This window comes from Thalassophryne amazonica, chromosome 16, assembly GCF_902500255.1.
Source record: "Thalassophryne amazonica chromosome 16, fThaAma1.1, whole genome shotgun sequence".
Classification (NCBI taxonomy): Eukaryota; Metazoa; Chordata; class Actinopteri; order Batrachoidiformes; family Batrachoididae; genus Thalassophryne; species Thalassophryne amazonica.
The window spans coordinates 68,304,981-68,331,762 of NC_047118.1; the positions used below are offsets into that span (position 1 = coordinate 68,304,981).

At 46.5% G+C, this 26,782-nt stretch overlaps 1 protein-coding gene across 1 annotated transcript in view; it reads right to left on the minus strand.

Moving 5' to 3' along the window:
- LOC117528749 (potassium voltage-gated channel subfamily C member 3-like) overlaps window positions 1-22,887 on the minus strand; it is a 74,021-nt gene extending 51,134 nt beyond the window's left edge. Inside the window, 5 exon segments of the mRNA XM_034191381.1 lie at window positions 4,785-5,499; window positions 5,501-5,521; window positions 5,523-5,648; window positions 19,699-19,830; window positions 22,879-22,887. Coding sequence (XP_034047272.1) covers window positions 4,785-5,499; window positions 5,501-5,521; window positions 5,523-5,648; window positions 19,699-19,830; window positions 22,879-22,887 — 1,003 coding nt within the window.
- Between the last annotated feature and the right edge of the window lie 3,895 nt (window positions 22,888-26,782).

Here is a 26,782-nt window from a genome sequence, read left to right on the forward strand (position 1 = left end):
AGCCGTAGACAAAGCACTCCCCGCGGACCAGCCTCCTCTGTCTGAATGTGGCCCTGCTCGTGTCCCTAGCATCGTCAGCAGGGGGAGCTGTAGCCACACGGAGCGCTGTGGCTGTGGAGCGTGGGGAAGACGGCTCCCTTTCGGACCCGGGAGGAAGAGGGACGGCTTGTGCCTGACCATGCCCTTCGCCTCGCTCCCGTCGGTGTTCTTCTAACCGATTGTCCAATCGTATAACCAAATCGATAAGCTCAGCCAAATCCCGCGGTACCTCCTTAGCCACCAGGTGCTCCTTCAGGACCGACGACAGTCCGTTTATGAAGGCGGTGCGGAGTGCAGTCATGTTCCAGCCGGATCTCGCAGCCGTGATGCGGAAGTTGATTGCATATTCGGCTGCGCTCCAGCGCCCCTGTCTCATTGACAGCAGCACGGTAGACGCGGTTTCGCCTCTATTAGGGTGATCAAAAACAGTTCTGAGCTCCCTCACAACCCAGTATAAGAGGCAAGGAGCCGTGAACTTTGCTCCCAAAGCGCTGTAGCCCAAGCGCGTGCCTTACCTCGAAGCAAATTAATCACGTAAGCCACCTTACTGGCGTCAGACGCGTACACCACGGGACGCTGTGCAAAGACAAGCGAACACTGCATAAGAAAGTCCGCGCACGTCTCCACACAACCTCCTCTGGGGGGCTTATGTATGCTTCAGGGGATGGTGGAGGGGTTGTTGAATGACCATTGGAATGTCTGTATTCGGCACCGGGTCGGCAGGAGGAGGAGCTGCAGCAGCGCCCTGAGCACGCGCTTCCACCTGCGCGGTGAGAGCCTCCATCCTGCGATTAAGGATGATGTTTTGCTCGGTCATCGGGTCCAGCCAAGCGGTAAAGGCGGTGAGGATGTGCTGCAACTCACCAATCACGCCTCCAGCCGACGCCTGTGCAGCCTGCTCTTCCATTGGCTGTCCAAGAGATGGTTGACGCCCCTCGGGATCCATGACATTGGCCGAGACATCCTGTTGGGGAAAGTGTAGTGACACGGACCCACAACAGGGGGCGCAAATGAACGGTCAATAGATGAGCCCAAAGGTAACAATTTAATGTTGTGAATGTGCACAACGATTATACAGACAATCACAGAATCTGATAGCAGTCAATACACAAAGGTGACGTGTGGGCAGGCTCGAGGATAGAAGACGTCTCTTCCGAGAAGAGCCGGAACCACACGATTTCCACCGCCACCAAGCCTGGTGAATACTGGAGCCGCCAAGTCCCGAATTCCCAGGTGATCACCGTCCCCGACTGTCGGATCTGGTACTGCTGGCGAGGAGCACAAACAGTGAGATGTGGGGGTGTGCACACCCAGTAACAAAAACAGTCAGAAGGTGGAAAGTCACCTCCACCTCTAATCACACACTCGTGCAGCTCCTGTTAAATCACTTATCTGGCTGGAGTGTGAAGCGACGCCGCTGATCACACTTTATGCCAATCCCACAGATAAGGAAACGCCACAGGAATACGGCTGCAAAGAAGTTCAGATTATTACTCAATGTTTAAATCAGCAGAGACAATTACCTTCACCGGTAGATGATATCTCGGCAGCGAGGTGGAGATGACGTCCGGCTTTTATGGAGTGGATTGATGAAGTGGAGATGGGTGACAGCTGCGGCAGCGCCCTCTCTTGCCTGAAGCCTGCACTTCAGGCAGGGCGCCCTCTGGTGGTGGGCCAGCAGTACCTCCTCTTCTGGCGGCCTACACAACACTTAGTCTAATTAAGGGTTGCGGGGGGCTGGAGCCTATCCCAGCAGTCATAGAGCGCGAGGCGGGGTACACCCAGGACAGGACGCCAGTCTGTCGCAGGGCCACCAATAGACAAACAAACACAGACACACCCACACACACACCTACGGACAATTTTAAAGAGTCCAATCCACCTAGCCCGCATGTCCTTGGATGTGGGAGGAAACCGGAGCACCCGGAGGAAACCCACGCAAACACGGGGAGAACATCCAAACTCCACACAGAAAGGCCACAGGAATTGAACCCACGACCTTCTTGCTGTGAGGCAACAGTGCTAACCACTAAGCCGCCGTGCTTCCCCCCAAAACATGATTTTAGCCCCAAATTTGACCTCAAACCCAAAGGCTAGCCTTAATACCATACTGAGCCATAACTCCAGAAGGAATTTTGACACCACGCGTAGTCATAATCCCAAACATAACTTCAAACCTGAACCTAATCTTAATCCCAAACCTAGCTATAATCCTAAACATTTACCTTAATACCACGTTATCTCAAATCCAAACCAAACTTTAACTGCAAATCTATCCTAAATCTGAAACATGGCCTTAATCCCAAATTTAAATTTAACTCCTAATATAGACATAATTACAAATGCAAACCAAAAGACAGAATATAATTTTAATCAAATGCAAATCCTGAATCCCAAACCTAGCCTTAATCCCAAATTTAGTTTTAGTCCTATACTGTAATGCCAAATATAACCTCAAACCAAAACCTAATCTTAATAGCACACCTAGATGTAATTCCAAACCTACTCTTAAACCCAAATTTAACTTTAGCCCAAAACTCAAGACTAATCTTAACCCCATACCTAGCCTTAACCCCAAATTGAGTCTGAATCACAAATCTAGATTTAACCCCAATCCTAGCCACAATCCCAAAAGTAACCTAAACCAAAAACTAATCTTCACACCACAATTTGAGCTAATCTCAAAACAACAGTTAACCCCAATTTAACTTTAACTCCAAAATTAATCTGAAATCCATACTCCATTTTGTAACCAAATCTAGCCTTAAACCCAATTTGAATTTTAACCCCAAATTTAACCATAATCCCAAATGTAACCTCAAACCCAAACCTAACCCCATACCTAATCTTAATCCCTAAAATCTAGCTTTAACCCCAATATTAAATTTAACCCCAAACATAACATTAACCTAACCATAATCCTGTTACAAATCTACAGTGTGTAACTTTTCATCACTATTGTTATTTTGGCTTTCCTTCACATCTTCTTAAAGTTGAAAGCAAATAGCAAAAACTATAAAATAAAAATTGCAGATTTAATGTGAGGGAAATTACATCGAAATCAGATGAGGAATCAGATAAAAGTTCTGGAGTGGATTTCAAGTGTCACATCATTAAAATTTAAGATTATGGCACATGTAGAGCAGGCTGTGAAAGAGACTAATGACGGAAGCCACCAAGGCACCCACAACAACTCTATAGGAGATTCAGGGTTCAGTGCTTGTGATTGGAGAGGATTATCTTCCCAATCAGGACTCTTCAAAACCAAGTAATGGTATTTAACACCCAGGGCAGTTTTACTAAATAAATGAGATTAGTGTTGACAATTCTGAGCACATTTCTGTACAATTCAGTGTAATTTACTGTCTCCAATAACCGTTTCATTCCTACTTCTGTGAACTCAGACATGATAGTGAAACAACAGCAGTCAAAAGTAAAACTCAAACTGCTGACAGTAGACACATAACATGACATGCACACATGTCACAATTTTACATTCTGCTGTACCAGCAAATAAACTGTAGTACTGTAAAAGTACTGATAACTGCATTTAGATTAATGTTCAAAACACTCCTGCTGTAAAACCTCGTTCTGCTATATCAAACTATTCCACCAGCCTGTGCAGGCTGATCTTCCTGCAACTCATTTTTATGAGGTTTACAGTTTGATAAAAGAGCAAAAGTTCGGTGACTTGCCTCAAGAACACTTTGGCTCCATTGGCTCCTGCACCCACCACGACCCCCATCAGGACAAGGCAATTCCAATGGATGAATGATTTTTCTTCTGTACTTTTAGCAAACAAAATGTTACTCTGAGTCTTGGCTGTTTTACATGTGAGCAGCCAAGTAACTTTGCACCTTCTGTACACATTATTGTTTGAAATTTGTTTGTTACTCTGCACATCGGTGAAGCAGTGATAGCAGGATATTGCTTTCACTGGCACATGTGTGTCAAAAATGGCCAGATGGATTTCCTTCAAATTTGGTGGAAATACTTCTTCGATAGAAATCGAGAAGTAATTCGATTTTGGGGGCATTTGGTCAAATACTTCTTTTGTATATCTCAACAACCAGGAAGTCTAGATGGATCAAACTTGGTGGGGATATTATTTGGATAGATATCTGGAGGTGATTAGATTTTGGAGCAGTCTGGTGAAAGCTGAAAGGTCAAGGTCAAGGAAAACATGGTCTGAATAACACCCTTTTTGTGCACCTTGACAACAAACATGCCTTGATGGATGAACTAAAGCAGGGGTGGGCAACTTGTTCCAGAAAGGGCCAAGAGGGTGCAGGTTTTCTTTGCAGCCACTGACTCCACCAGGTGATTTCACTGATTAATATCACTTTGAGCAGATGGAATCAGTTAATCAGTGACATTTTCCCATTTTTGATTGGATTTAGAAAATCCAAGCAAGAATGGGAAAGAATTCCACCTACAAAGGTTCAACAATTAATGTCCTCAGTTCCCAAACAATAAAATTTATCACTTTGAACATTAAATATCTTGTCTTTGTGGTGTATTCGATTACATATAGGTTGAAGAGGATTTGCAAATCATTGTATTCTGTTTGTATTTACATTTCACACAATGCCCCAACTTTACTGGAACTGGGGTTGTATGTTTGTATATTAACTTGTACATTTGTACTGTGTACTGTGATGTGTCTCACATACACACAGGGTATGCAATAGTCTTCTGATGCCTTTCATTATTATTATATAACCCAAGTGACTGGTCCCTCTCACCTGCTCTGTTGATCTCAATGATCTCCTCCTGTGCGAGTGGACAGTCTCCAGTACCCATCATGCTCCCGGAGCCCACCATTCCAGGCCCAAGTACGTTGCCCATCAGGTGATGTGGTGAGGCAGTTGCCATAGCAAGGGCATCTGGTTTGCAGTAGTTGGGGCTTCCTGGTTGTGGTGCTCGTGGAATGTGCTTGTTTCTTTTTTTGGGAAGCTTCTGCTTGGCCATGGCAAGGGAGTAGTACATGCCAAAGTTGTTGACAATGACGGGTACCGGCATGGCAATGGTTAGCACACCAGCCAAGGCACACAGGGCCCCCACCAGCATTCCTGACCACGTCACAGGATACATATCACCATAGCCCAATGTTGTCATTGTCACCACAGCCCACCAAAAGCCAATGGGGATGTTTTTAAAGTTGGTGTGGGCAGAAGCTGTTGGATCATCTGGAGAAGCACCAATGCGTTCGGCATAGTAGATCATGGTAGCGAAGATGAGGACGCCCAGCGCCAGGAAGATGATGAGCAGAAGAAACTCATTGGTACTCGCCCGCAGAGTGTGGCCCAGAACCCGCAGACCAACAAAGTGGCGGGTCAGCTTGAATATACGCAGGATACGGACAAATCGCACCACACGCAGGAAGCTGAGCACGTCTTTGGCTGTTTTGGAAGAGAGGCCACTCAGCGCCACCTCCAGGTAAAAGGGGACAATGGCCCACAAAGTCTATGATGTTGAGGGCAACTACGGAAAAACTCTGCCTTGTCAGGGCAGAAGATGACGCGTAGCATCACCTCGATGGTGAACCAGATGACACAGACGCCCTCCACATATGTCAGCCAATCATCTGTGACCACCTCGTACACAACCTGCAGGATGGCAGAGGGTTAGTTCAGTTACTTTTTCACTTTCATATATTGCTTAATATTTCTAATGCATATCCCTGGACATAACCTGCTCAACAACCAACATGGCTGCTGCTGGTGTGAACCAATTATTTGAAACAGCTCATGCTTCTGTTTTGAACAACCTGGACAATATCAAGTCTGGACCTTTTAAGTTGAAAGCAATTATTATTATTATTTTTTTGGTTTGTAGACAAAGGTGAGCACTCGCCTTGCAAGCAATAAACAGAAGATGAAAAGCAAAGCAACAACTTGGCTGCTGGAAGCAGGAGCTTTGCCCTTCATTGACCGAGGCTTGGCATCAGCATGCTGTGAGGACAGCTAGAGGAGGTGTGGAGGCCTGTGGGGACGACAATCTGACATTCTCCCTGATTTGGACAAATTAGACAGAGCCAGCCTGTTTTAGTATTTTTCGGCTAACATTAACCAAATTGTTAAGGCTGTGCCACACTCTGAACACACTGACAGAACAAAAGGATTAGTTACGTATTTAAATATTTTGTCCATTGGCAAATTTGTGAGTCTCCTGTGAAGCTGGGATGTAATGGAAAATATGCTAGGTTTGAGCGGAGTTTGCCCTGGTCTGAAAGCATGATGTCATATTTCCTCACTGTTTATACATCAGGACATCAAACAACTCCACCATGCCTCGTATCTGGGAGAGAGGGAGAGAGAGAGAGAGAGAGAGAGGAGAGAGAGAGAGAGGAGAGAGAGAGAGAGAGGAGAGAGAGAGATGTTGGCTGCAACATCCATTCTCTGCTTGTGTTGGAGCTTTGGCAATCAGAAGCTGAGAATAAACCATCGGACAGCTGCAGGACAAATAAAAGACAAGCAGAGGACAAAACAAACGTCAGGCAGCAGGAAAGCTTGTTTTGAACACGCACAAACTTTCTGATGAACTTGGCAGACATCAGCTGTCAAGGAACTCATTTTGCAGATGGGAAAAGGACTTTTTTCAGACAAAAATGAACACAAATTTATATTATCAGTTCTTCATATGTTTCCTTTATCAGTTCACAGTGTGACTGGGGCTTTAGCAGTAGACAGCTATATTACCTTAATTTAATTACTATTAGCTCACTGAGTTCTTATATATATTTGTGAATTGTTTGATCTATTTTTATTATTTTTTACCCAATAAACCATAGCAATCCAATAAATCCAATCCATATGTCTAATGTCCTAAATTAATATGATCAGAATTTTAAAAATTATAATTTATTGCTCTGCAAGAATAGTCTCATCTGTTTTCACAATTTGCACAACACTGTTAAACTTTGAAATCTTTTGTTATTATGGCGCTGCAGTGATTAATCAATGGCTTATCAACTAAAATGAATCAACAATTATTTGGGTAATTGATTAATCATTTTGAGTTGTTTTTCTTTTTAAATATCTAACATATTAGATTTTAGCTTCTAAAAATGTGAGAATTTGCTGCTTTACTCCTATCTGGCAGTAAACTGAATATCTCTGGGCTGTGGACAAAACAGGACATTTGAAGGCATCATCTGGGCTCTGGATAATACAGATCAACATTTTTCAACATTTTTTGACATTTCATGGATACAATAACTAACAGACTAATTGAGAAAATAATTGATCAATTAATTGATTTTGAAAAATTTTGAAAATAATCATAGGTTGCATTATTACTTTGTATTGTTGAATCTTTAGCCTGAATCTTCATATATTAGTGATCAACTTTATTCATTTTTTCCTTTATTGCCTCATTTTACCACAAAGATGAATACCACAAGCCTGGAAAGTTGTTAGAAACTGGAAAATTAAACCACTGTTTAAACAATTGTAGTTCCCTCTCCATCATGTCCAGAACCTCTCCCAAATGATTCCCACTACAAAACACAGTTGTGTCATCAGGAAATTAAATGCAACTCACAAACTTAGAAGCCAAACATATGTCATTAATATGTAAAAGAAACAACAAAAGCACAAGGACTAAGCCCTAGAGCACCCCACAAGTGCACTTCCAAAATTCAGAATTTATCCCACCAACGTGCTATCCAGTCGTGAGCTAATCCTCTGATACCATACTTCCATAATTTATCCAGTAATAAGGTGTGATCTATGATATCAAGTGCTTTCTGTAAGTTGAAAAAAAAAAAAAAACTCTACAGTATATTGCTTGTTTTCAATTGCATTTATAATATGTTCCACAAAATCAATTACCACCAATGAAGCCTGTAGTTTGAAAAAGCATGTTTGTCAACAGATTTGAACAGCGGTATTACTTAAGCTATTTCATTTTGGAAGGAATCTCGCAGTTTCAAATATAGGTTAAAGGGTTAGCAACACAATCAATAATATTTTCTTTTTTGTCATAGTTTCCTATGTCATTTTCTTTTTGAAATTCGTAATTTCAATATGATCAGTTTTGTCAACTATCAATCAATCAATCAGTTTTTTTTATTGCGCCAATCACAACAAACAGTTGCCCCAAGGCGCTTTTATATTGTAAGGCAAGGCCATACAATAATTATGTAAAACCCAAGTCAAAACGACCCCTTGTGAGCAAGCACCTTGGCTACAGTGGGAAGGAAAACTCCCTTTTAACAGGAAGTAAACCTCCAGCAGAACCAGGCTCAGGGAGGGGCAGTCTTCTGCTGGGACTGGTTGGGCTGAGGGAGAGAACCAGGAAAAGACATGCTGTGGAGGGGAGCAGAGATCGATCACTAATGATTAAATGCAGAGTGGTGCCTACAGAGCAAAACAGAGAAAGAAACAGTGCATCATGGGAACCCCCAGCAGTCTACGTCTATAGCAGCATAACTAAGGGATGGTTTAGGGTCACCTGATCCAAGCCCTAACTAAGCTTTAGCAAAAAGGAAAGTTTTAAGCCTAATCTTAAAAGTAGCGAGGGTGTCTGTCTCCCTGATCTGAATTGGGAGCTGGTTCCACAGGAGAGGAGCCTGAAAGCTGAAGGCTCTGCCTCCCATTCTACTCTTACAAACCCTAGGAACTACAAGTAAGCCTGCTGTCTGAGAGCGAAGCGCTCTATTGGGGTGATATGGTACTACGAGGGTCCCTAAGATAAGATGGGACCTGATTATTCAAAACCTTTAAGTAAGAGAAGAATTTTAAATTCTATTCTAGAATTACAGGAAGCCAATGAAGAGAGGCCATATGGGTGAGATATGCTCTCTCCTTCTAGTCCCCGTCAGTACTCTAGCTGCAGCATTTTGAATTAACTGAAGGCTTTTTAGGGAACTTTAGGACAACCTGATAATAATGAATTACAATAGTCCAGCCTAGAGGAAATAAATGCATGAATTAGTTTTTCAGCATCACTCTGAGACAAGACCTTCTGATTTTAGAGATATTGCGTAAATGCAAAAAAGCAGTCCTACATATTTGTTTAATATGCGCTTTGAATGACATATCCGATCAAAAATGACTCCAAGATTTCTCACAGTATTACTAGAGGTCAGGGTAATGCCATCCAGAGTAAGGATCTGGTTAGGCACCATGTTTCTAAGATTTGTGGGGCCAAGTACAATAACTTCAGATTTATCTGAGTTTAAAAGCAGGAAATTAGAGGTCATCCATGTCTTTATGTCTGTAAGACAATCCTGCAGTTTAGCTAATTGGGTGTGGTCCTCTGGCTTCATGGATAGATAAAGCTGGGTATCATCTGCGTAAACAATGAAAATTTAAGCAATACCGTCTAATAATACTGCCTAAAGGAAGCATGTATAAAGTGAATAAAATTGGTCCTAGCACAGAACCTTGTGGAACTCCATAATTAACTTTAGTCTGTGAAGAAGATTCCCCATTTACATGAACAAATTGTAATCTATTAGACAAATATGATTCAAACCACCGCAGCGCAGTGCCTTTAATACCTATGGCATGCTCTAATCTCTGTAATAAAATTTTATGGTCAACAGTATCAAAAGCAGCACTGAGGTCTAACAGAACAAGCACAGAGATGAGTCCACTGTCCGAGGCCATAAGAAGATCATTTGTAACCTTCCCTAATGCTGTTTCTGTACTATGATGAATTCTAACACCTGACTGAAACTCTTCAAATAGACCATTCCTCTGCAGATGATCAGTTAGCTGTTTTACAACTACCCTTTCAAGAATTTTTGAGAGAAAAGGAAGGTTGGAGATTGGAGATATAATTAGCTAAGATAGCTGGGTCAGTGATGGCTTTTTAAGTAATGGTTTTAATTACTGCCACCTTAAAAACCTGTGGTACATAGCCAACTAACAAAGATAGATTGATCATATTTAAGATCGAAGCATTAAATAATGGTAGGGCTTCCTTGAGCAGCCTGGTAGGAATGGGGTCTAATAAACATGTTGATGGTTTGGATGAAGTAACTAATGAAAATAACTCAGACAGAACAATCGGAGAGAAAGAGTCTAACCAAATACCGGCATCACTGAAAGCAGCCAAAGATAACGATACGTCTTTGGGATGATTATGAGTAATTTTTTCTCTAATAGTTAAAATTTTGTTAGCAAAGAAAGTCATGAAGTCATTACTAGTTAAAGTTAATGGAATATTCAGCTCAATAGAGCTCTGACTCTTTGTCAGCCTGGCTACAGTGCTGAAAAGAAACCTGGGGTTGTTCTTATTTTCTTCAATTAGTGATGAGTAGAAAGATGTCCTAGCTTTACGGAGGGCTTTTTTATAGAGCAACAGACTCTTTTTCAGGCTAAGTGAAGATCTTCTAAATTAGTGAGACGCCATTTCCTCTCCAACTTACGGGTATCTGCTTTAAGCTACGAGTTTGTGAGTTATACCACGGAGGTCAGACACTTCTGATTTAAAGCTCTCTTTTTCAGAGGAGCTACAGCATCCAAAGTTGTCTTCAATGAGGATGTAAAACTATTGACGAGATACTCTATCTCCCTTCAAGAGTTTAGGTAGCTACTCGCACTGTGTTGGTATATGGCATTAGAGAACATAAAGAAGGACTCATATCCTTAAACCTAGTTACAGCGCTTTCTGAAAGACTTCTAGTGTAATGAAACTTATTCCCCACTGCTGGGTAGTCATCAGAGTAAATGTAAATGTTATTAAGAAATGATCAGACAGAAGGGAGTTTTCAGGGAATACTGTTAAGTCTTCTATTTTCCATACCATAAGTCAGAACAAGATCTAAGATATGATTAAGTTTGGGTGGACTCATTTACTTTTTTAGCAAGCCATATAGAGTCTAATAATAGATTAAATGCAGTGTTGGGCTGTCATTCTCAGCATCTGTGTGGATGTGTAAAATCGCCCACTATAATTATCTTATTCTGAGCTAAGCACTAAGTCAGACAAAGGTCTGAAATTCACAGAGAAACTCACAGTAACGACCAGTGGACGATAGATAATAACAAATAAAACTGGTTTTTGGGACTTCCAATTTGGATGGACAAGACTAAGAGACAAGCTTTCAAATGAAAAGCTCTGTCTGGGTTTTTGATTAATTAATAAGCTGGAATGGAAGATTGCTGCTAATCCTTCGCCCCGGCCCGTGCTACGAGCATTCTGACAGTTAGTGTGACACGGGGGTGTTGACTCATTTAAACTAACATATTCATCCTGCTGTAACCAGGTTTCTGTTAGGCAGAATAAATCAATATGTTGATCAATTATTATATCATTTACCAACAGGGACTTAGAGAGAGACCTAATGTTTAATAGACCACATTTAACTGTTTTAGTCTGTGGTGCAGTTGAAGGTGCTATATTATTTTTTCTTTTTGAATTTTTATGCTTAAATAGATTTTTGCTGGTTATTGGTGGTCTGGGAGCAGGCACCGTCTCTACGGGGATGGGGTAATGGGGATGGCAGGGGAGAGAGGCAGAGAGGTGTGTAAGACTACAACTCTGCTTCCTGGTCCCAACCCTGGATAGTCACAGTTTGGAGGATTTAAAAAATTGGCCAGATTTCTAGAAATGAGAGCTGCTCCATCCAAAGTGGGATGGATGCCGTCTCTCCTAACAAGACCAGGTTTTCCCCAGAAGCTTTGCCAATTATCTATGAAGCCCACTTCATTTTTTGGACACCACTCAGACAGCCAGCAATTCAAGGAGAACATGCGGCTAAACATGTCACTCCCGGTCCGATTGGGGGGGGCCCAGAGAAAACTACAGAGTCCGACATTGTTTTTGCAAAGTTACACACCGATTTAATGTTAATTTAGTGACCTCCGATTGGCGTAACCGGGTGTCATTACTGCCGACGTGAATTACAATCTTACCAAATTTACGCTTAGCCTTAGCCAGCAGTTTCAAATTTCCTTCAATGTCGCCTGCTCTGGCCCCCGGAAGACAATTGACTATGGTTGCTGGTGTCGCTAACTTCACATTTCTCAACAGAGTCGCCAATAACCAGAGTTTGATCCTCGGCGGGTGTGTCGTCGAGTGGGGAAAAACGGTTAGAGATGTGAACGGGTTGGCGGTACACGGGCTTCTGTTTAGGGCTACGCTTCCTCCTCACAGTCACCCAGTCAGCCTGCTTTCCCAACTGCTCGGGATCTGCCAGGGGGGATCTAACGGCGGCTAAGCTACCTTGGTCCTAAGGAATTGTAAGCAACAAAGACAGGCAAGTGATCACTGATGTCACTAATAAGTAACCCACCCATTAAATTACCAACAATAACATTTGTTAATATATTGTCAGTGAGTGTTGATGTGTTCATAGTAATCCTGCTTGGATGTGTTATCACAGGATACAATCCCATACAAAACACAGAATCTAAAAACTCCACTATTTGCATTTGACTATGAGGATTTAGAAAATCTTTGTTAAAGTTTCAAACAGAGAGAGAGAGAGAGAGAAAAACAGAATCAGGCATCAGAAAGACAACAAATACAGGATCATTTGTCAGTATTAAGCCACTGACCTAAGCTTCACTAAAAGACCCAGACTTTAGATATAGTTGAGACCGTGACCACTCTCTTTACTAATAAAATTTATTTAAAAGGGTAGAACGCATAGTATACTATGCCAGTATGTTAGCCATACCAAGTCTGGATTTGAAAATCTCTACAGAATCTGACTGTTTTATTGATGCAGGGAGATCATTCCACAGAACAGGGCACAATAAGAGAAAGCTCTGTGACCTGCACACTTTTTATTTACCCTAGGGACACAGAGTGTCTACACCCTGAGAACACAAAGCCCGGACCGGTACATAGGGTTTAATTAGGTCAGCTAGGTAGGCAAGTGCCAGTCTGTGAACAATTTTATAGGCTAGTAGCAGAACCTTAAAATCTGATCTCACAGGGACAGGAAGCCAGTGATGCCAAAATGGGTGTAATGTCGTCAAACTTTCTGCTTTCTGTCAAAAGTCTGGCAGCAGCATTTTGAACCAATTGGAGACCCCTAATGTTGGACTACAGTAAACCAGAAAATAGAACATTTCACTAGTCCAATCTAGAAGAAACAAATGCATGAATCAGGATTTCAGAATCAGCCACAGACAGGATGGGACGAATCTTCGCTATATTTCACAAGTAGAAGTCCTCGTAATATCTCTAATGTGCAGGTAAAAGGACAACAAGGATCAAAATTACCCCAAGGTTCCTCATGTTGTCAGTGTGATGTGTAACACACAAGCCTACGCTAAGCGTTAGCTGGTCAAATTGATGCCTATGTCTCACTGGACCAAGAACCATCATTTCAGTCTTGTCCGAGTTTAAAAGTAGGAAATTGCTAGACATTCAGCTTTTCACTGATACAAGGCAATCTTCTAAGGATTTTATGTGGATGAGATTGTCAGCAGTTTTCAGCATGTATAACTGAGTATCATCAGCATAGCAATGAAAGGTAATCCCAAAATGTCACAGTATGTGCCCAAGGGGTGCTATATGAAGGGAGAAAAGCAGGGGGCCTAAGACGGACCCTGCGGAAGCCCAAATTTCATGTCACTATGGTTAAAGGTAGTGATACTGTACAAAACACAGTGAGAACGACTGGTCGGTATGATGTCAACCATGCAAGGGCATTCCAGTAATCCTAAAATGATTCTCCAGCCGATTGAGTAGAATATGCCAGCATGTAAAGGATGTGTTTTGATAGCACTCATTTCACTGACCAATACTCAGAACAATGGAAAGTCCAAAGAACTCAGGGAAGCTCTAAGAAGGAGAATTGGAGATCTACACAAGTTGGGAAGGTCTCTTGGAGCCATTTCGAAACAACTGCACATTCCAAGATCATCTGTTCAAACAACTGTAAATTAAAGACAAGTTAGTCAGATGTCTCACCACTTTGCCAAGGTCTGGAAGAAGACCCAAACTGTCACACTGAGAAGAGCAAGAAATGGCTAGGATGTTCTGGAACAACTCAAGACCCACCAAGACTCAGGTCTGCCATCAGCTGGAAACTGCTGGAACAAGTGTCACTGTCCAGGTTGAAGTGAGTTTTGCATCGCCATGAACTGAGAGAGTGCTGACCAAGAAAGAAGCCCCTGCTTCAAATCGAAAACTTTAAGCTAGACTGAATTTGCTGCATGGACAGCCAAATGCCTTCTGTAGAAAACGTTTATGTTAAGACAAGACAAACACTGAGCTATTTGGCCACAATGACAAGATGTATGTTTGGAGGAGGAGTAAAGGTGTGTACTGGTGCATTGCACAAAGTGGTGGGATAATGAAGAAGGAGGACTAGACCAGATTCTTCAACATCACCTCAAATCAACAGCTAAACAGTTGAAATTTGGCCACAACTCAGTGTTCCAACAGGACAATGACCTCAAACACAAAACAAAAGCTGCTGGGTTAGATAAATCAGACTCATATTAAGCTTCTGGAGTGGCCTTCCCAAAGCCCCGACCTCAACCCTATTAAAAATTTATAGACTACACTTAAAAGCTGAGTCTGTGCCAGGAAACCAACCAATTTAAAAGAACTCTACCAATTCTGCCAAGAAGAGTGCTCAAATATGCAGTCAGAATTATGCCAGAAGCTTGTTGACGGCTACCAAAAGTGTCTGGCTGAGGTCCAGCTTGCTAAGGGATATTTGTATTTATTTGAGCCTGTATGTGAATTTTGACCCTGTGTTGACTGGAGAAGATCCAAAATAAATTCAGACTTCTGCACCCAGTTCTTGTTTTTTAGTCATTAATGATATATGCCATACAATCATTCCACCACAGCAAAAGAGAAGTTTCAGACTTCATTGAAAGCCCAAAATTCCGATGACATTCATGTCCATGATGAGTATGTAAATTCTGACCACATCTGTGTGTATTTATATATATGTTTACACACACACACATATACATCAACAAAATATAAACGCAACACTTTTGGTTTTGATCCCATTTGTATGAGATGAACTCAAAGATCTAAAACTTTTTCCACATACACAATATCACCATTTCCCTCAAATATTGTTCACAAACCAGTCTAAATCTGTGATAGTGAGCATTCTCCTTAGCTGAGATAATCCATCCCACCTCACAGGTGTGCCATACCAAGATGCTGATTAGACACCATGATTAGTGCACAGGTGTGCCTTAGACTGCCCACAATAAATATATATATATATATATATATATATATATATATATATATATATATATAATATATATATAGATATACATATCCATCCATCCATTTTCTTCCGCTTTATCCGAGTCGGGTCGCGGGGGCAGCAGCTCAAGCAAAGCCGCCCAGACCTCTCGATCCACACACACCTCCCCCAGCTCCTCCGGGGGGACCCCAAGGTGTTCCCAAGCCAGCCGAGAGATGTAATCCTTCCAGCGTGTCCTGGGTCTTCTCCGGGGCCTCCTCCCAATGGGACGTGCCCGGAACACCTCTCCAGCGAGGCCTCCAGGGGGCATCCGGAAAAGATGCCCGAGCCACCTCAACTGACTCCTTTCAACGTCGAGGAGCAGCGACTCGACTCCGAGCTCCTCCCGAGTGACCGAGCTCCTCACCCTATCTCTAAGGGAGCGCCCAGCCACCCTGCGGAGGAAACTCATCTCGGCCGCTTGTACCCGCAATCTCGTTCTTTCGGTCATGAGCCAAATCTCATGACCATAGGTGAGGATCGTAACGTAGATCGATCGGTAAATCGAGAGCTTTGCCCCCCTACTCAGCTCTCTCTTCACCACGACGGTCCGATACAGCGACCGCATCACTGCAGACGCTGCACGAATCCGTCTATCGATCTCACGCTCCATCCGTCCCTCACTCGTGAATAAGACCCCGAGATACTTAAACTCCTCCACTTGAGGCAAGGACACCCCGACCTGAAGGGGCAAAGCACCTTTTTCCGGTCGAGAACCATGGCCTCGGATTTGGAGGTGCTGATTTTCATCCTGGACGCCTCACACTCGGCTGCAAACCGCCCCAGTGCACGCTGAAGGTCCTGATTTGACGAAGCCAACAGAACCACATCGTCCACAAACAGCAGAGACAAGATTCTATGGTTCCCAAACCAGACCCCCTCTACACCCTGGCTGCGCCTAGAAATTCTGTCCATAAAAATAATGAAAAGAACCGGTGACAAAGGGCAGCCCTGGTGGAGGCCAACGTGCACTGGAAACAGGTTTGACTTACTACTGGCAATGCAAACCAAGCTCCTGCTGCGGTCGTATAGGGACCAGATAGCCCTCAGCAAAGGACCCCGGACCCCGTACTCCCGGCGCACTCCCCACAGGGTGCCCCAAGGGACACGGTCGAATGCCTTCTCCAGATCCACAAAACACATGTGGACTGGTTGGGCGAACTCCCATGAACCCTCGAGCACCCGATAGAGCGTGCAGAGCTGGTCCAGTGTGCTGCGACCAGGACGAAACCACACTGCTCCTCCTGAATCCGAGGTTTGACTATCGGTCGAATTCTCCTCTCCAGTACTCTGGAATAGACCTTACCGGGGAGGCTGAGGAGTGTGATCTCCTATAGTTGGAACACACCCTCCAGTCCCCCTTCTTAAACAGAGGGACCACCACCCCGGTCTGCCAATCCAGAGGCACTGTCCCAGATCGCCACGCGATGTTGCAGAGGCGTGTCAGCCAAGACAGTCCCACAACATCCAGAGACTTAAGGTACTCAGGACGGATTTCATCCACCCCAGGAGCCTTGCCACCGAGGAGCTTTCCAACCACCTCTGTGACTTCTGCCTGGGTAATGGATGAGTCCGCCTCTGGGTCCCCAGTCTCTGCCTCCTCTTCGGAAGACGTGACGATGGGATTGAGGAGATCCTCGAAGTACTCCTTCCACCGCCCAACAACATCCCCAGTCAGAGTCAACAGCTCCCCACCCGCACCTTAAACAGTGCCGGTGGAGAGCTGCTTCCGCCTCCTGAGGCATCGGACGGTTTTGCCAGAATCTCTTCGGGCCGACCGATAGTCCTCCTCCATAGCCTCCCCGAACTCCTCCCAGACCCGAGTTTTACCTCTGCGACCGCACGGGCTGCGGCACGCTTGGCCTGCTGCTACCTGTCAGCTGCCTCTGGGGTCCCACCTACCAACAAACATAAGTAGGACTCCTTCTTCAGCTTGACGGCATCCCTTACTTCCGGTGTCCACCACCGGGTTCGGGGACTGCCGCCGCGACAGGCACCAGAGACCTTGCGACCACAGCTACGAGCGGCCGCATCAGCAATGGAGGTGGAGAACATGGTCCACTCGGAGTCCATGTCTCCAACCAGGATCTGGGAGAAGCTCTCCCGGAGGTGGGAGTTGAAAACCTCCCTGACAGAGGGTTCCGCCAGTCGTTCCCAGCAGACCCACACGATACGTTTGGGCCTGCCAGGTCTGACCGGCTTCCTCCCCTCCCAGCGGCTCCAACTCACCACCAGGTGGTGATCGGTCGACAGCTATGCCCCTCTCTTTACTCGAGTGTCCGAGACATGTGGCCGAAGGTCAGATGATATGACTACAAAGTTGATCATCGACCTCCGGCTAAGGGTGTCCTGGTGCCACGTGCGCTTATGGACACCCTTGTGCTCGAACATGGTTTTGTGATGGACAAACTGTGACTAGCACAGAAGTCCAACAACTGAACACCACTCGGGTTCAGATCGGGAGGCCGTGCTTCCCGATCACCCCCCTCCAGGTCTCACTGTCGCCGCCCACGTGGGCGTTGAAATCCCCCAGGAGAACAATGGAGTCCTCAGTCGGAGCGCTATCTAGTACCCCTCCCAGGGACTCCAGGAAGGTCGGGTACTCTGCACTGCTGCTCGGCCCGTAGGCCGAGACAACGGTGAGAGACCTGTCCCTGACCCGAAGGCGTAGGGACGCGACCCTCTCGTTCACCGGAGTGAACTCCAACACATGGCGACTGAGCTGGGGAGCAATAAGCAATGCAACCCCAGCTCTCCGCCTCTTCCCGTGGGCAACGCCAGAAAAATGAAGCGTCCAGCCCCTCTCCAGGAGTTGGGTACCAGAGCCCATGCTGTGTGTGGAGGTGAGCCCGACTATCTCTAGTCGGTATCTCTCAACCTCTCGCACAAGCTCAGGCTCCTTCCCCCCAGCGGGTGACATTCCACATCCCAACAGCCAGGGGCTGTGAGCATGGACCGGGCCGCCGGGCCACCCGCCCTCGACCACACCCAATCCTCTCTGCACCCGACCCCCATGGCCTCCTCTGCAGGTGGTGAACCCACAGGAGGGCTAAGGCCCGACCACCAGGCGCTCGCGTGCCTGCTATATATATTAATATATATATATATTATATATATATATATATATATGCTATTTAATTTAGTCTGCAATCTCACAGGCTCATCTAAGTTTTCCAGTAGCTTTTTTGAAATCTAATGGAATTTTGTTTTCCTGTGGAAAGTCCTTAGGATTAGAATTTTTGTGAGTTACGCGCATGAACACATTTTGCTTTTTTTCATTATACAGCAGATGGGATGTGTTACTGTTCAGATATTGTCTTCTAATTTACTATTTGTTGGCCATCAGCTGGAAACTGTTGGCAACTTCAGAGAGTGTCGGTGGCTATAAAGAAGTGGCATCATTACTGCGGAGCGCCAACAAGCCTCTACGCTTTGGACAAGTCTGTTGTGTCCTCCCTTCTATGCTGGTGACAATCCAACCTTCTAAACACTCAGAACCCCCTGAGAAGTCCTCCACAACAATGGTTCAACATGTGATGTCAGTGACATGAAACCCCTGAATCTTCTCTAGGACTAAGATCAAGGATCAAATTATCTGGTGTTATAACAGCTGAGTGGATTCTTGTCATTTGACTGGTGGGTTCACATCATGTGACATGGATTATTCGTACCATTTCCCATTGTGTTTCATTGACCGTGCAATAGCTCTTTTCAGCGTGCAATTTTGGTGCTATATGAAATGTGCTATTGCATGCCCCCAACACTGCGCATGCTCACACTACCGGGGTCAGCGTTTAGCTAAACACGCCGCAGTTTGTTTTGGTGGCGGACAACGATTTGAAGGCGCTAACTGATGGGGCTAATTCTTCCAACAAAAAACAAACCCACTACGCTGTAAGCCGTCTGGAGGCATGAACAGCTGTTCAGATGAAAAGGATGACATTAGGATGAAAAGCTGGACAAATTTCTGACAAAATTTTTTTGTTGCAGTGAGCAAAGCAGGCGGCAGTCTGTACTGATTGTTTTTTGCAAGTTGACTGAGAACAATTTTGGACTCCTATTTAAAGTTAGTGTTGGACTGTTGATGTCAAAGCACCAGTGGAACACCAAAATGTCCCTTTTCTGGTGTTTATAAATGAATACAACATCAAATGACAAGGATCTATTTTAGGTGTTATATAAAACAAATAATGAAAGTTTTTTCATTCCTTCAATGGAACGAATATTTAATTGGGTGAATTAAATATTTGTTCCATTGAACTCATAAAACATTATTTCTATAATGTCGTGAAAGAATTAGACCCTGCAATGAGCTTGAGTGATGATGTATGAAGCTGCCCATTGTTTTTACTTCTGTATTAATATGGCTTTTGAAAAGAAGAAGAAAAACATTAACTATACAGCCCTCAGTGACCTCATCCACCGTGGTGTTTTTTATACAGCGCCTCTGATTCTGCGATTCATTGTACCTCTTCGTGTGTCACATTGCCAACAGTGACGTTCTCCGTCTTGTTGTAGATGGTGTTGAAGACTTCGTGGGTCTCTAGGCAGAAGGTGGAGATGGACAGGAGGATGAAGAAGAGTGAGCCGAATGCCACATACTGCAAAAAAAGAGAAAGAAAGACAGAAAAATCTGACATGGAAATAATTAGAAATGCAGTATGAACAGACTGTAGACATGTAATTGAGCTCAAATCAACATCAGCGTTGGTGTCCGGCTGACAGAGGAGGTGTTGGAGCCACTGCGGCATTTGGAAATCACTGGTTATAACAGCACACTGCACATAGGTGGCACCACAAACACATAGAGAAGAATGGAGGCGTGCTATTAAATTAGTGCAAATAATATGAAGACTGCAATCTCACTGATAACAGTGAAGACAGAGAAAGAGAGAAAACAGAGCAAAGAGGTGTGCAGATGAGATACACAGCATGTGAAAAGAAAACTAGGTAGATGCACATCTGATAAGTGAATGCTCAAAACTGATGAAAGAAAAAAGAAAAAGATTCAGAGAAAGATTAAATAGCAGCATTACAGTGAAAACATGCATGTCGTATGTGTTCCGGCTTTGATCACTGTTTATTGATATGTATTGGCTGATCGGCCACTCAGAGACACGCTTTCAATCTGCAAATGATCAATGATTTTGTGTGTGTGTGTGTGTGTGTCTCTATCTGTCCACTCACACACAAATACTGCAGCTCTCCCTCCATCCAGCAAATTACTTCGTCATTTATTGTGGTGTAGTGTCACTTGTGTTGTGGATGGTGTCTTTAATGCGACTTCTCTGCAGCATATGATTCTTTCTGGCACACTGCGCTTTGCAGGACTCTCACTCATGGGCTTTTTTTTTTTTTTTTTTTTTAAAGGAGCATGTTTCTTATAATGTTTGACACTGTCTTGTTAATTTGAGGCACAGCAGGAAACTGTTGGGCTTTTACACTTAAAAATTTTAATGACCTCAAATTAAAAAAAACCTAAAACAACACTAAAAAACAACAACAACAACAACAACAAAGGAATTCAGGCATTTTATTAAAAATTCTAAAAAAAAAAAGAAAAAGAAAGAAAACATATCATTCAAAATCACAATGAAATAAATCCATACAACATGATATTGTCATGCTTGGCCCCGGCTCAGGGTTTAAGTCCTGATTTTTGTTGTGAAAAGTGTAGGAACACGGACCCACAACAGGGGGCGCAAATGAACGGACAATGGAATAAGCCAATATAACAATTTAATGTTGTGAATGTGCACAACAGAGCAACAGACAACACAATTGAGATCAACAGTCTAATTAATTACAGTGATGTGTGAGCAGGCTTGAGGATAGAAGACGCCCGTCCAGAAAAGAGCTGGATCCCACACGCCTTCCACTCCACCGGACCTGAAGCAATCCTGGAGCCACCAAGCACTGGGTCCCCAGGTGGCCACTGCCTCCGGCTGTCAGATCGGGTACTGCTGGCAGAAAGAACAGACAGGTGATGGTGGGTGCGTGGACACCCAGCAAACAGTTCAATATAAAGGTGGGAAGCACCTCCACCTCTCAATCACAATTCTCTCGGAGCTCGTGCAGATCCTGATGTCACACTAAAAAGAGACTGGAAAGAAGAGTGGAGATACGCCAACTCCCCAAACACAGCCACGTACTCGTAGTATACAAGAGGTACATCTGCAAACTCAGAATTAATGTCAGTCCAGCACAGAAGTAAAGACGTTACAACTGTATGGCACCAAAAAGGCTGAGACGTTTACTTGTTCGGTAGATGATTTCTCGGCAGTGAGGTGAAGATGCTGCCCGGCTCTTATGGAGGTGTGGATGATGATGATGAGTGACAGCTGGCGTTGTTGATGAGTGACAGCTGCCACTCCAGGTTGCTCCGGCGCTCTCGTGCCTGAAGCCCGCACTTCAGGCAGGCGCGCCCTCTGGTGGTGGGCCAGCAGTACCTCCTCTTCAGCGGCCCACACAACAGGACCCCCCCCCCTCAACGGGCGCCTCCTGGTGCCCGATCAGGCTTGTCCGTGTGACGGTTGTAGAAGTCGGCCAGGAGAGCCGGGTCCAGGATGAAGCTCCCTCTTCACCCAGGAGCGCTCTTCGGGTCCATACCCTCCCAGTCCACTAGATACTGGAACCCCCGCCCTTACGATGGACATCCAGGACCCGGCGAACTGTCCACGCGGGCTCCCCGTCGATGATCCGGGCAGGAGGCGGCGCCGGTCCGGGGGCACAGAGGGATGAGGTGTGGTGAGGCTTGATCCGGGAGACATGAAAGACAGCATGTATCCGCAGTGAAGCTGGCAGCCTCAGCTTCACCACGGCAGGACTGAGGACCTTGATGATGGGGAAGGGGCCGATGTACCGATCCTTCAGTTTTGTGAGTCCACCTGTAAAGGAATGTCTTTTGTCGATAGCCAAATCTCCTGCCCGGGCTGGTATGCAGGGGCCGGGATCGCCGGAGGTCTGCATGGGCCTTGGCCCTCGTCCGGGCTTTGAGCAGGGCAGAGCGGGCAGAGCGCCACACGACAGCACCGCCTCAGATGGGCCTGGACCGAGGGCACCCCGACCTCTCCCTCCACAAGCGGAAACAATGGGGGCTGGTACCCAAACACACCTGAAACGGGAGAGGCCGGTGGCAGACGAAACTTGACTGTTGTGTGCGTACTCGATCCAGGCCAGATGGTTGCTCCAGGCCGTCGGGTGCGCCGAGGTCACAGCGAAGGGCCTGTTCCAATTCTTGGTTGGCCCGCTCTACCTGTCTGTTGGTCTGGGGATGGTACCCAGACGAGGCTCATGGTGGCCCCCAGTTCTCTACAGAAACTCCTCCAGACTTGCGAGGAGAACTGGGGACCACGGTCAGAGACGACATCGGATGGAATCCCATGCAGACGTACGACGTGGTGGACCAGGAGGTCTGCAGTCTCCTGGGCCGTCGGGAGCTTTGGGAGGGCCACAAAGTGGGCCGCCTTGCAGAACCGGTCCACTATCGTGAGGATGTGTGGTCATGCCCTGGGACGGCGAGGCCCGTGACGAAGTCCAGGCCGATGTGGGACCAGGGGCGGTGGGGCACAGGTAACGGCTGGAGGAGACCCTGTGCCCGTTGGTGGTCTGCCTTTCCCCTGGCGCAGGTGGTGCAGGCCTGGACATACTCCCGTCATCGGCTCATAGACGCCCACCAGAAGCGCTGCCTGACCACTGCCACGGTTCTTGCACCCCTGGGTGACAGGACAGCTTGGACCCCTGACAGAAGTCCAGGACAGCAGCTCTGGCTTCCGGTGGGACGTAGAGCGTTTCCTTGGGCCAGTCCTGGCTCCGGGTCCGTGCCAGGGCCTCCCGGACAGTTTTCCAGTCCCAGGTGAGGGCTTGCCACGGTAGTGGTACGGGGATGATGGGTTCCGGGGATCTGACGCTCGCCTTGACCTCCTCTTCATGGACCCGGGACAGGGCGTCAGATCACTGTGTTCTGATCCCGGGGCGGTAGGTAATCCGGAAGTCAAAACGCCAAAGAACAGTGACCAGCGGCTTGCCTGGGGATCAGACGCTTCGCCGTCCGGATGTATCCAGGTTCGATGGTCCGAAAAACCGTAAATGGTACCGAGCTCCCTCCAACAGGTGTCTCCACTCCTCAGAGCCTCTTCACTGCAAGAAGTTCCCATTGTCGACTCATAGTTAGCTCCGCGGGGTCAACCTACGGGAAAAATAGGCACATGGATGGAGAACCTTGTCGGACTCTCCGCCTCTGGCGACACGGCTCTATCCCTCCAGTCAGAGGCATCCACTTCAACACAAACAGGCGATTGGGATCGGGCTGCACCAGAAGGGTGCAGACGAGAACCGACGTTTCAACTCCCTAAACGCCGGCTTCATACCGATCGACCAGGTGAAGGGACTTTAGTGGAGGTCAGGGCCGTCAGGGGGCTAACTACCTGGCTATAGCCCTTAATAAACCTCCGGTAGAAATTTGCAAAGCCGAGGAACTGTTGCAGTTTCCCTATGGCTTGTTGGTTGGGGCCAATCTCTCACCGCCTCAACCTTGGCCGGCAGGGCGATGGAGTTGGAGGAGATAATGAACCCAAAATCACTCGGGGTAGAAGGTGTTACATAAAACACAATCTCCTCCCTGTGATTTCCAGACACAACCAATGTCACTGGCTGTGTCTGATGTGTGATTAGTGGAAGAAGGGTGCCATCTAATTCCCGTACCGACAATGGTGCGGTAAGGCCAATAGAGGAGCCCAATCCTTTGCCCATCTGCTATCCAGCAGATTCGCCTCCGACCCCGTGTCTACCAGTGCTGGGGCGTGAAGGGTTAGATCCCCACTCAGGATCGTAACTGGGATGCGGCAGATCGGGGGTTGCCCCGCGTGGTATTATGACCCACCTTAGCCCAGTCTCTAAGGACGAGTGCTGCTGTTTAGACCATAAGGGAGAAGAGTGCCATCTAGTGCTCGCACCTTCACTGGTGAAGAAAGCGCCACCAGAGGGAGCCCTACCTCCCTTGCCCATCTGCTGTCCAGCAGATTCCCTTCTGACCCCGTGTCCACCAGTGCTGGGGCTTGAAGGGTTAAAATCCCGGTCAGGATTGTAACTGGGAGTCGTGTTGAAAGATGTGTATGACCCACGTGAATGTTTTGACCCCCCTCAGCCCAGTCTCTAAGGGCGGGCGTTTGTGTTTTGACCGTTTGAGGCAGTCTCTCTGCTGATGCTCACTCGAGCCGTAGACAAAGCACTCCCCTCCTCTGTCTGAATGTGGCCCTGCTCGTGTCCCTAGCATCGTCAGCAGGGGGAGCTGTAGCCACACGGAGCGCTGTGGCTGTGGAGCGTGGGGAAGACGGCTCCCTTTCGGACCCGGAGGAAGAGGGACGGCTTGTGCCTGACCATGCCCTTCGCCTCGCTCCCGTCGGTGTTCTTCTAACCGATTGTCCAATCGTATAACCAAATCGATAAGCTCAGCCAAATCCCGCGGTACCTCCTTAGCCACCAGGTGCTCCTTCAGGACCGACGACAGTCCGTTTATGAAGGCGGTGCGGAGTGCAGTCATGTTCCAGCCGGATCTCGCAGCCGTGATGCGGAAGTTGATTGCATATTCGGCTGCGCTCCAGCGCCCCTGTCTCATTGACAGCAGCACGGTAGACGCGGTTTCGCCTCTATTAGGGTGATCAAAAACAGTTCTGAGCTCCCTCACAAACCCAGTATAAGAGGCAAGGAGCCGTGAACTTTGCTCCCAAAGCGCTGTAGCCCAAGCGCGTGCCTTACCTCGAAGCAAATTAATCACGTAAGCCACCTTACTGGCGTCAGACGCGTACACCACGGGACGCTGTGCAAAGACAAGCGAACACTGCATAAGAAAGTCCGCGCACGTCTCCACACAACCTCCTCTGGGGGGCTTATGTATGCTTCAGGGGATGGTGGAGGGGTTGTTGAATGACCATTGGAATGTCTGTATTCGGCACCGGGTCGGCAGGAGGAGGAGCTGCAGCAGCGCCCTGAGCACGCGCTTCCACCTGCGCGGTGAGAGCCTCCATCCTGCGATTAAGGATGATGTTTTGCTCGGTCATCGGGTCCAGCCAAGCGGTAAAGGCGGTGAGGATGTGCTGCAACTCACCAATCACGCCTCCAGCCGACGCCTGTGCAGCCTGCTCTTCCATTGGCTGTCCAGAGATGGTTGACGCCCCTCGGGATCCATGACATTGGCCGAGACATCCTGTTGGGGAAAGTGTAGTGACACGGACCCACAACAGGGGCGCAAATGAACGGTCAATAGATGAGCCCAAAGGTAACAATTTAATGTTGTGAATGTGCACAACGATTATACAGACAATCACAGAATCTGATAGCAGTCAATACACAAAGGTGACGTGTGGGCAGGCTCGAGGATAGAAGACGTCTCTTCCGAGAAGAGCCGGAACCACACGATTTTCCACCGCCACCAAGCCTGGTGAATACTGGAGCCGCCAAGTTCCCGAATTCCCAGGTGGATCACCGTCCCGACTGTCGGATCTGGTTACTGCTGGCGAGGAGCACAAACAGTGAGATGTGGGGGGTGCACACCCAGTAACAAAAACAGTCAGAAGGTGGAAAGTCACCTCCACCTCTAAATCACACACTCGTGCAGCGTCCTGTTAAATCACTTATCTGGCTGGAGTGTGAAGCGACGCCGCTGATCACACTTTATGCCAATCCCACAGATAAGGAAACGCCACAGGAATACGGCTGCAAAGAAGTTCAGATTATTACTCAAGGTTTAAATCAGCAGAGACAATTACCTTCACCGGTAGATGATATCTCGGCAGCGAGGTGGAGATGACGTCCGGCTTTTATGGAGTGGATGATGATAGTGGAGATGGGTGACAGCTGCGGCAGCGCCCTCTTCTTGCCTGAAGCCTGCACTTCAGGCAGGGCGCCCTCTGGTGGTGGGCCAGCAGTACCTCCTCTTCTGGCGGCCTACACAACACTTAGTCTAATTAAGGGTTGCGGGGGGCTGGAGGCCTATCCCAGCAGTCATAGAGCGCGAGGCGGGGTACACCCAGGACAGGACGCCAGTCTGTCGCAGGGCCACCAATAGACAACAACACAGACACACCCACACACACACCTACGGACAATTTAAAGAGTCCATCCACCTAGCCCGCATGTCCTTGGATGTGGGAGGAAAACCGGAGCACCCGGAGGAAACCCACGCAAACACGGGAGAACATCCAAACTCCACACAGAAAGGCCACAGGAATTGAACCCACGACCTTCTTGCTGTGAGGCAACAGTGCTAACCACTAAGCGCCGTGGCTTCCCCCAAAACATGATTTTAGCCCCAAATTTGACCTCAAACCCAAAGGCTAGCCTTAATACCATACTGAGCCATAACTCCAGAAGGAATTTTGACACCACGCGTAGTCATAATCCCAAACATAACTTCAAACCTGAACCTAATCTTAATCCCAACCTAGCTATAATCCTAAACATTTACCTTAATACCACGTTATCTCAAAATCCAAACCAAACTGTAACTGCAAATCTATCCTAAATCTGAAACATGGCCTTAATCCCAAATTTAAA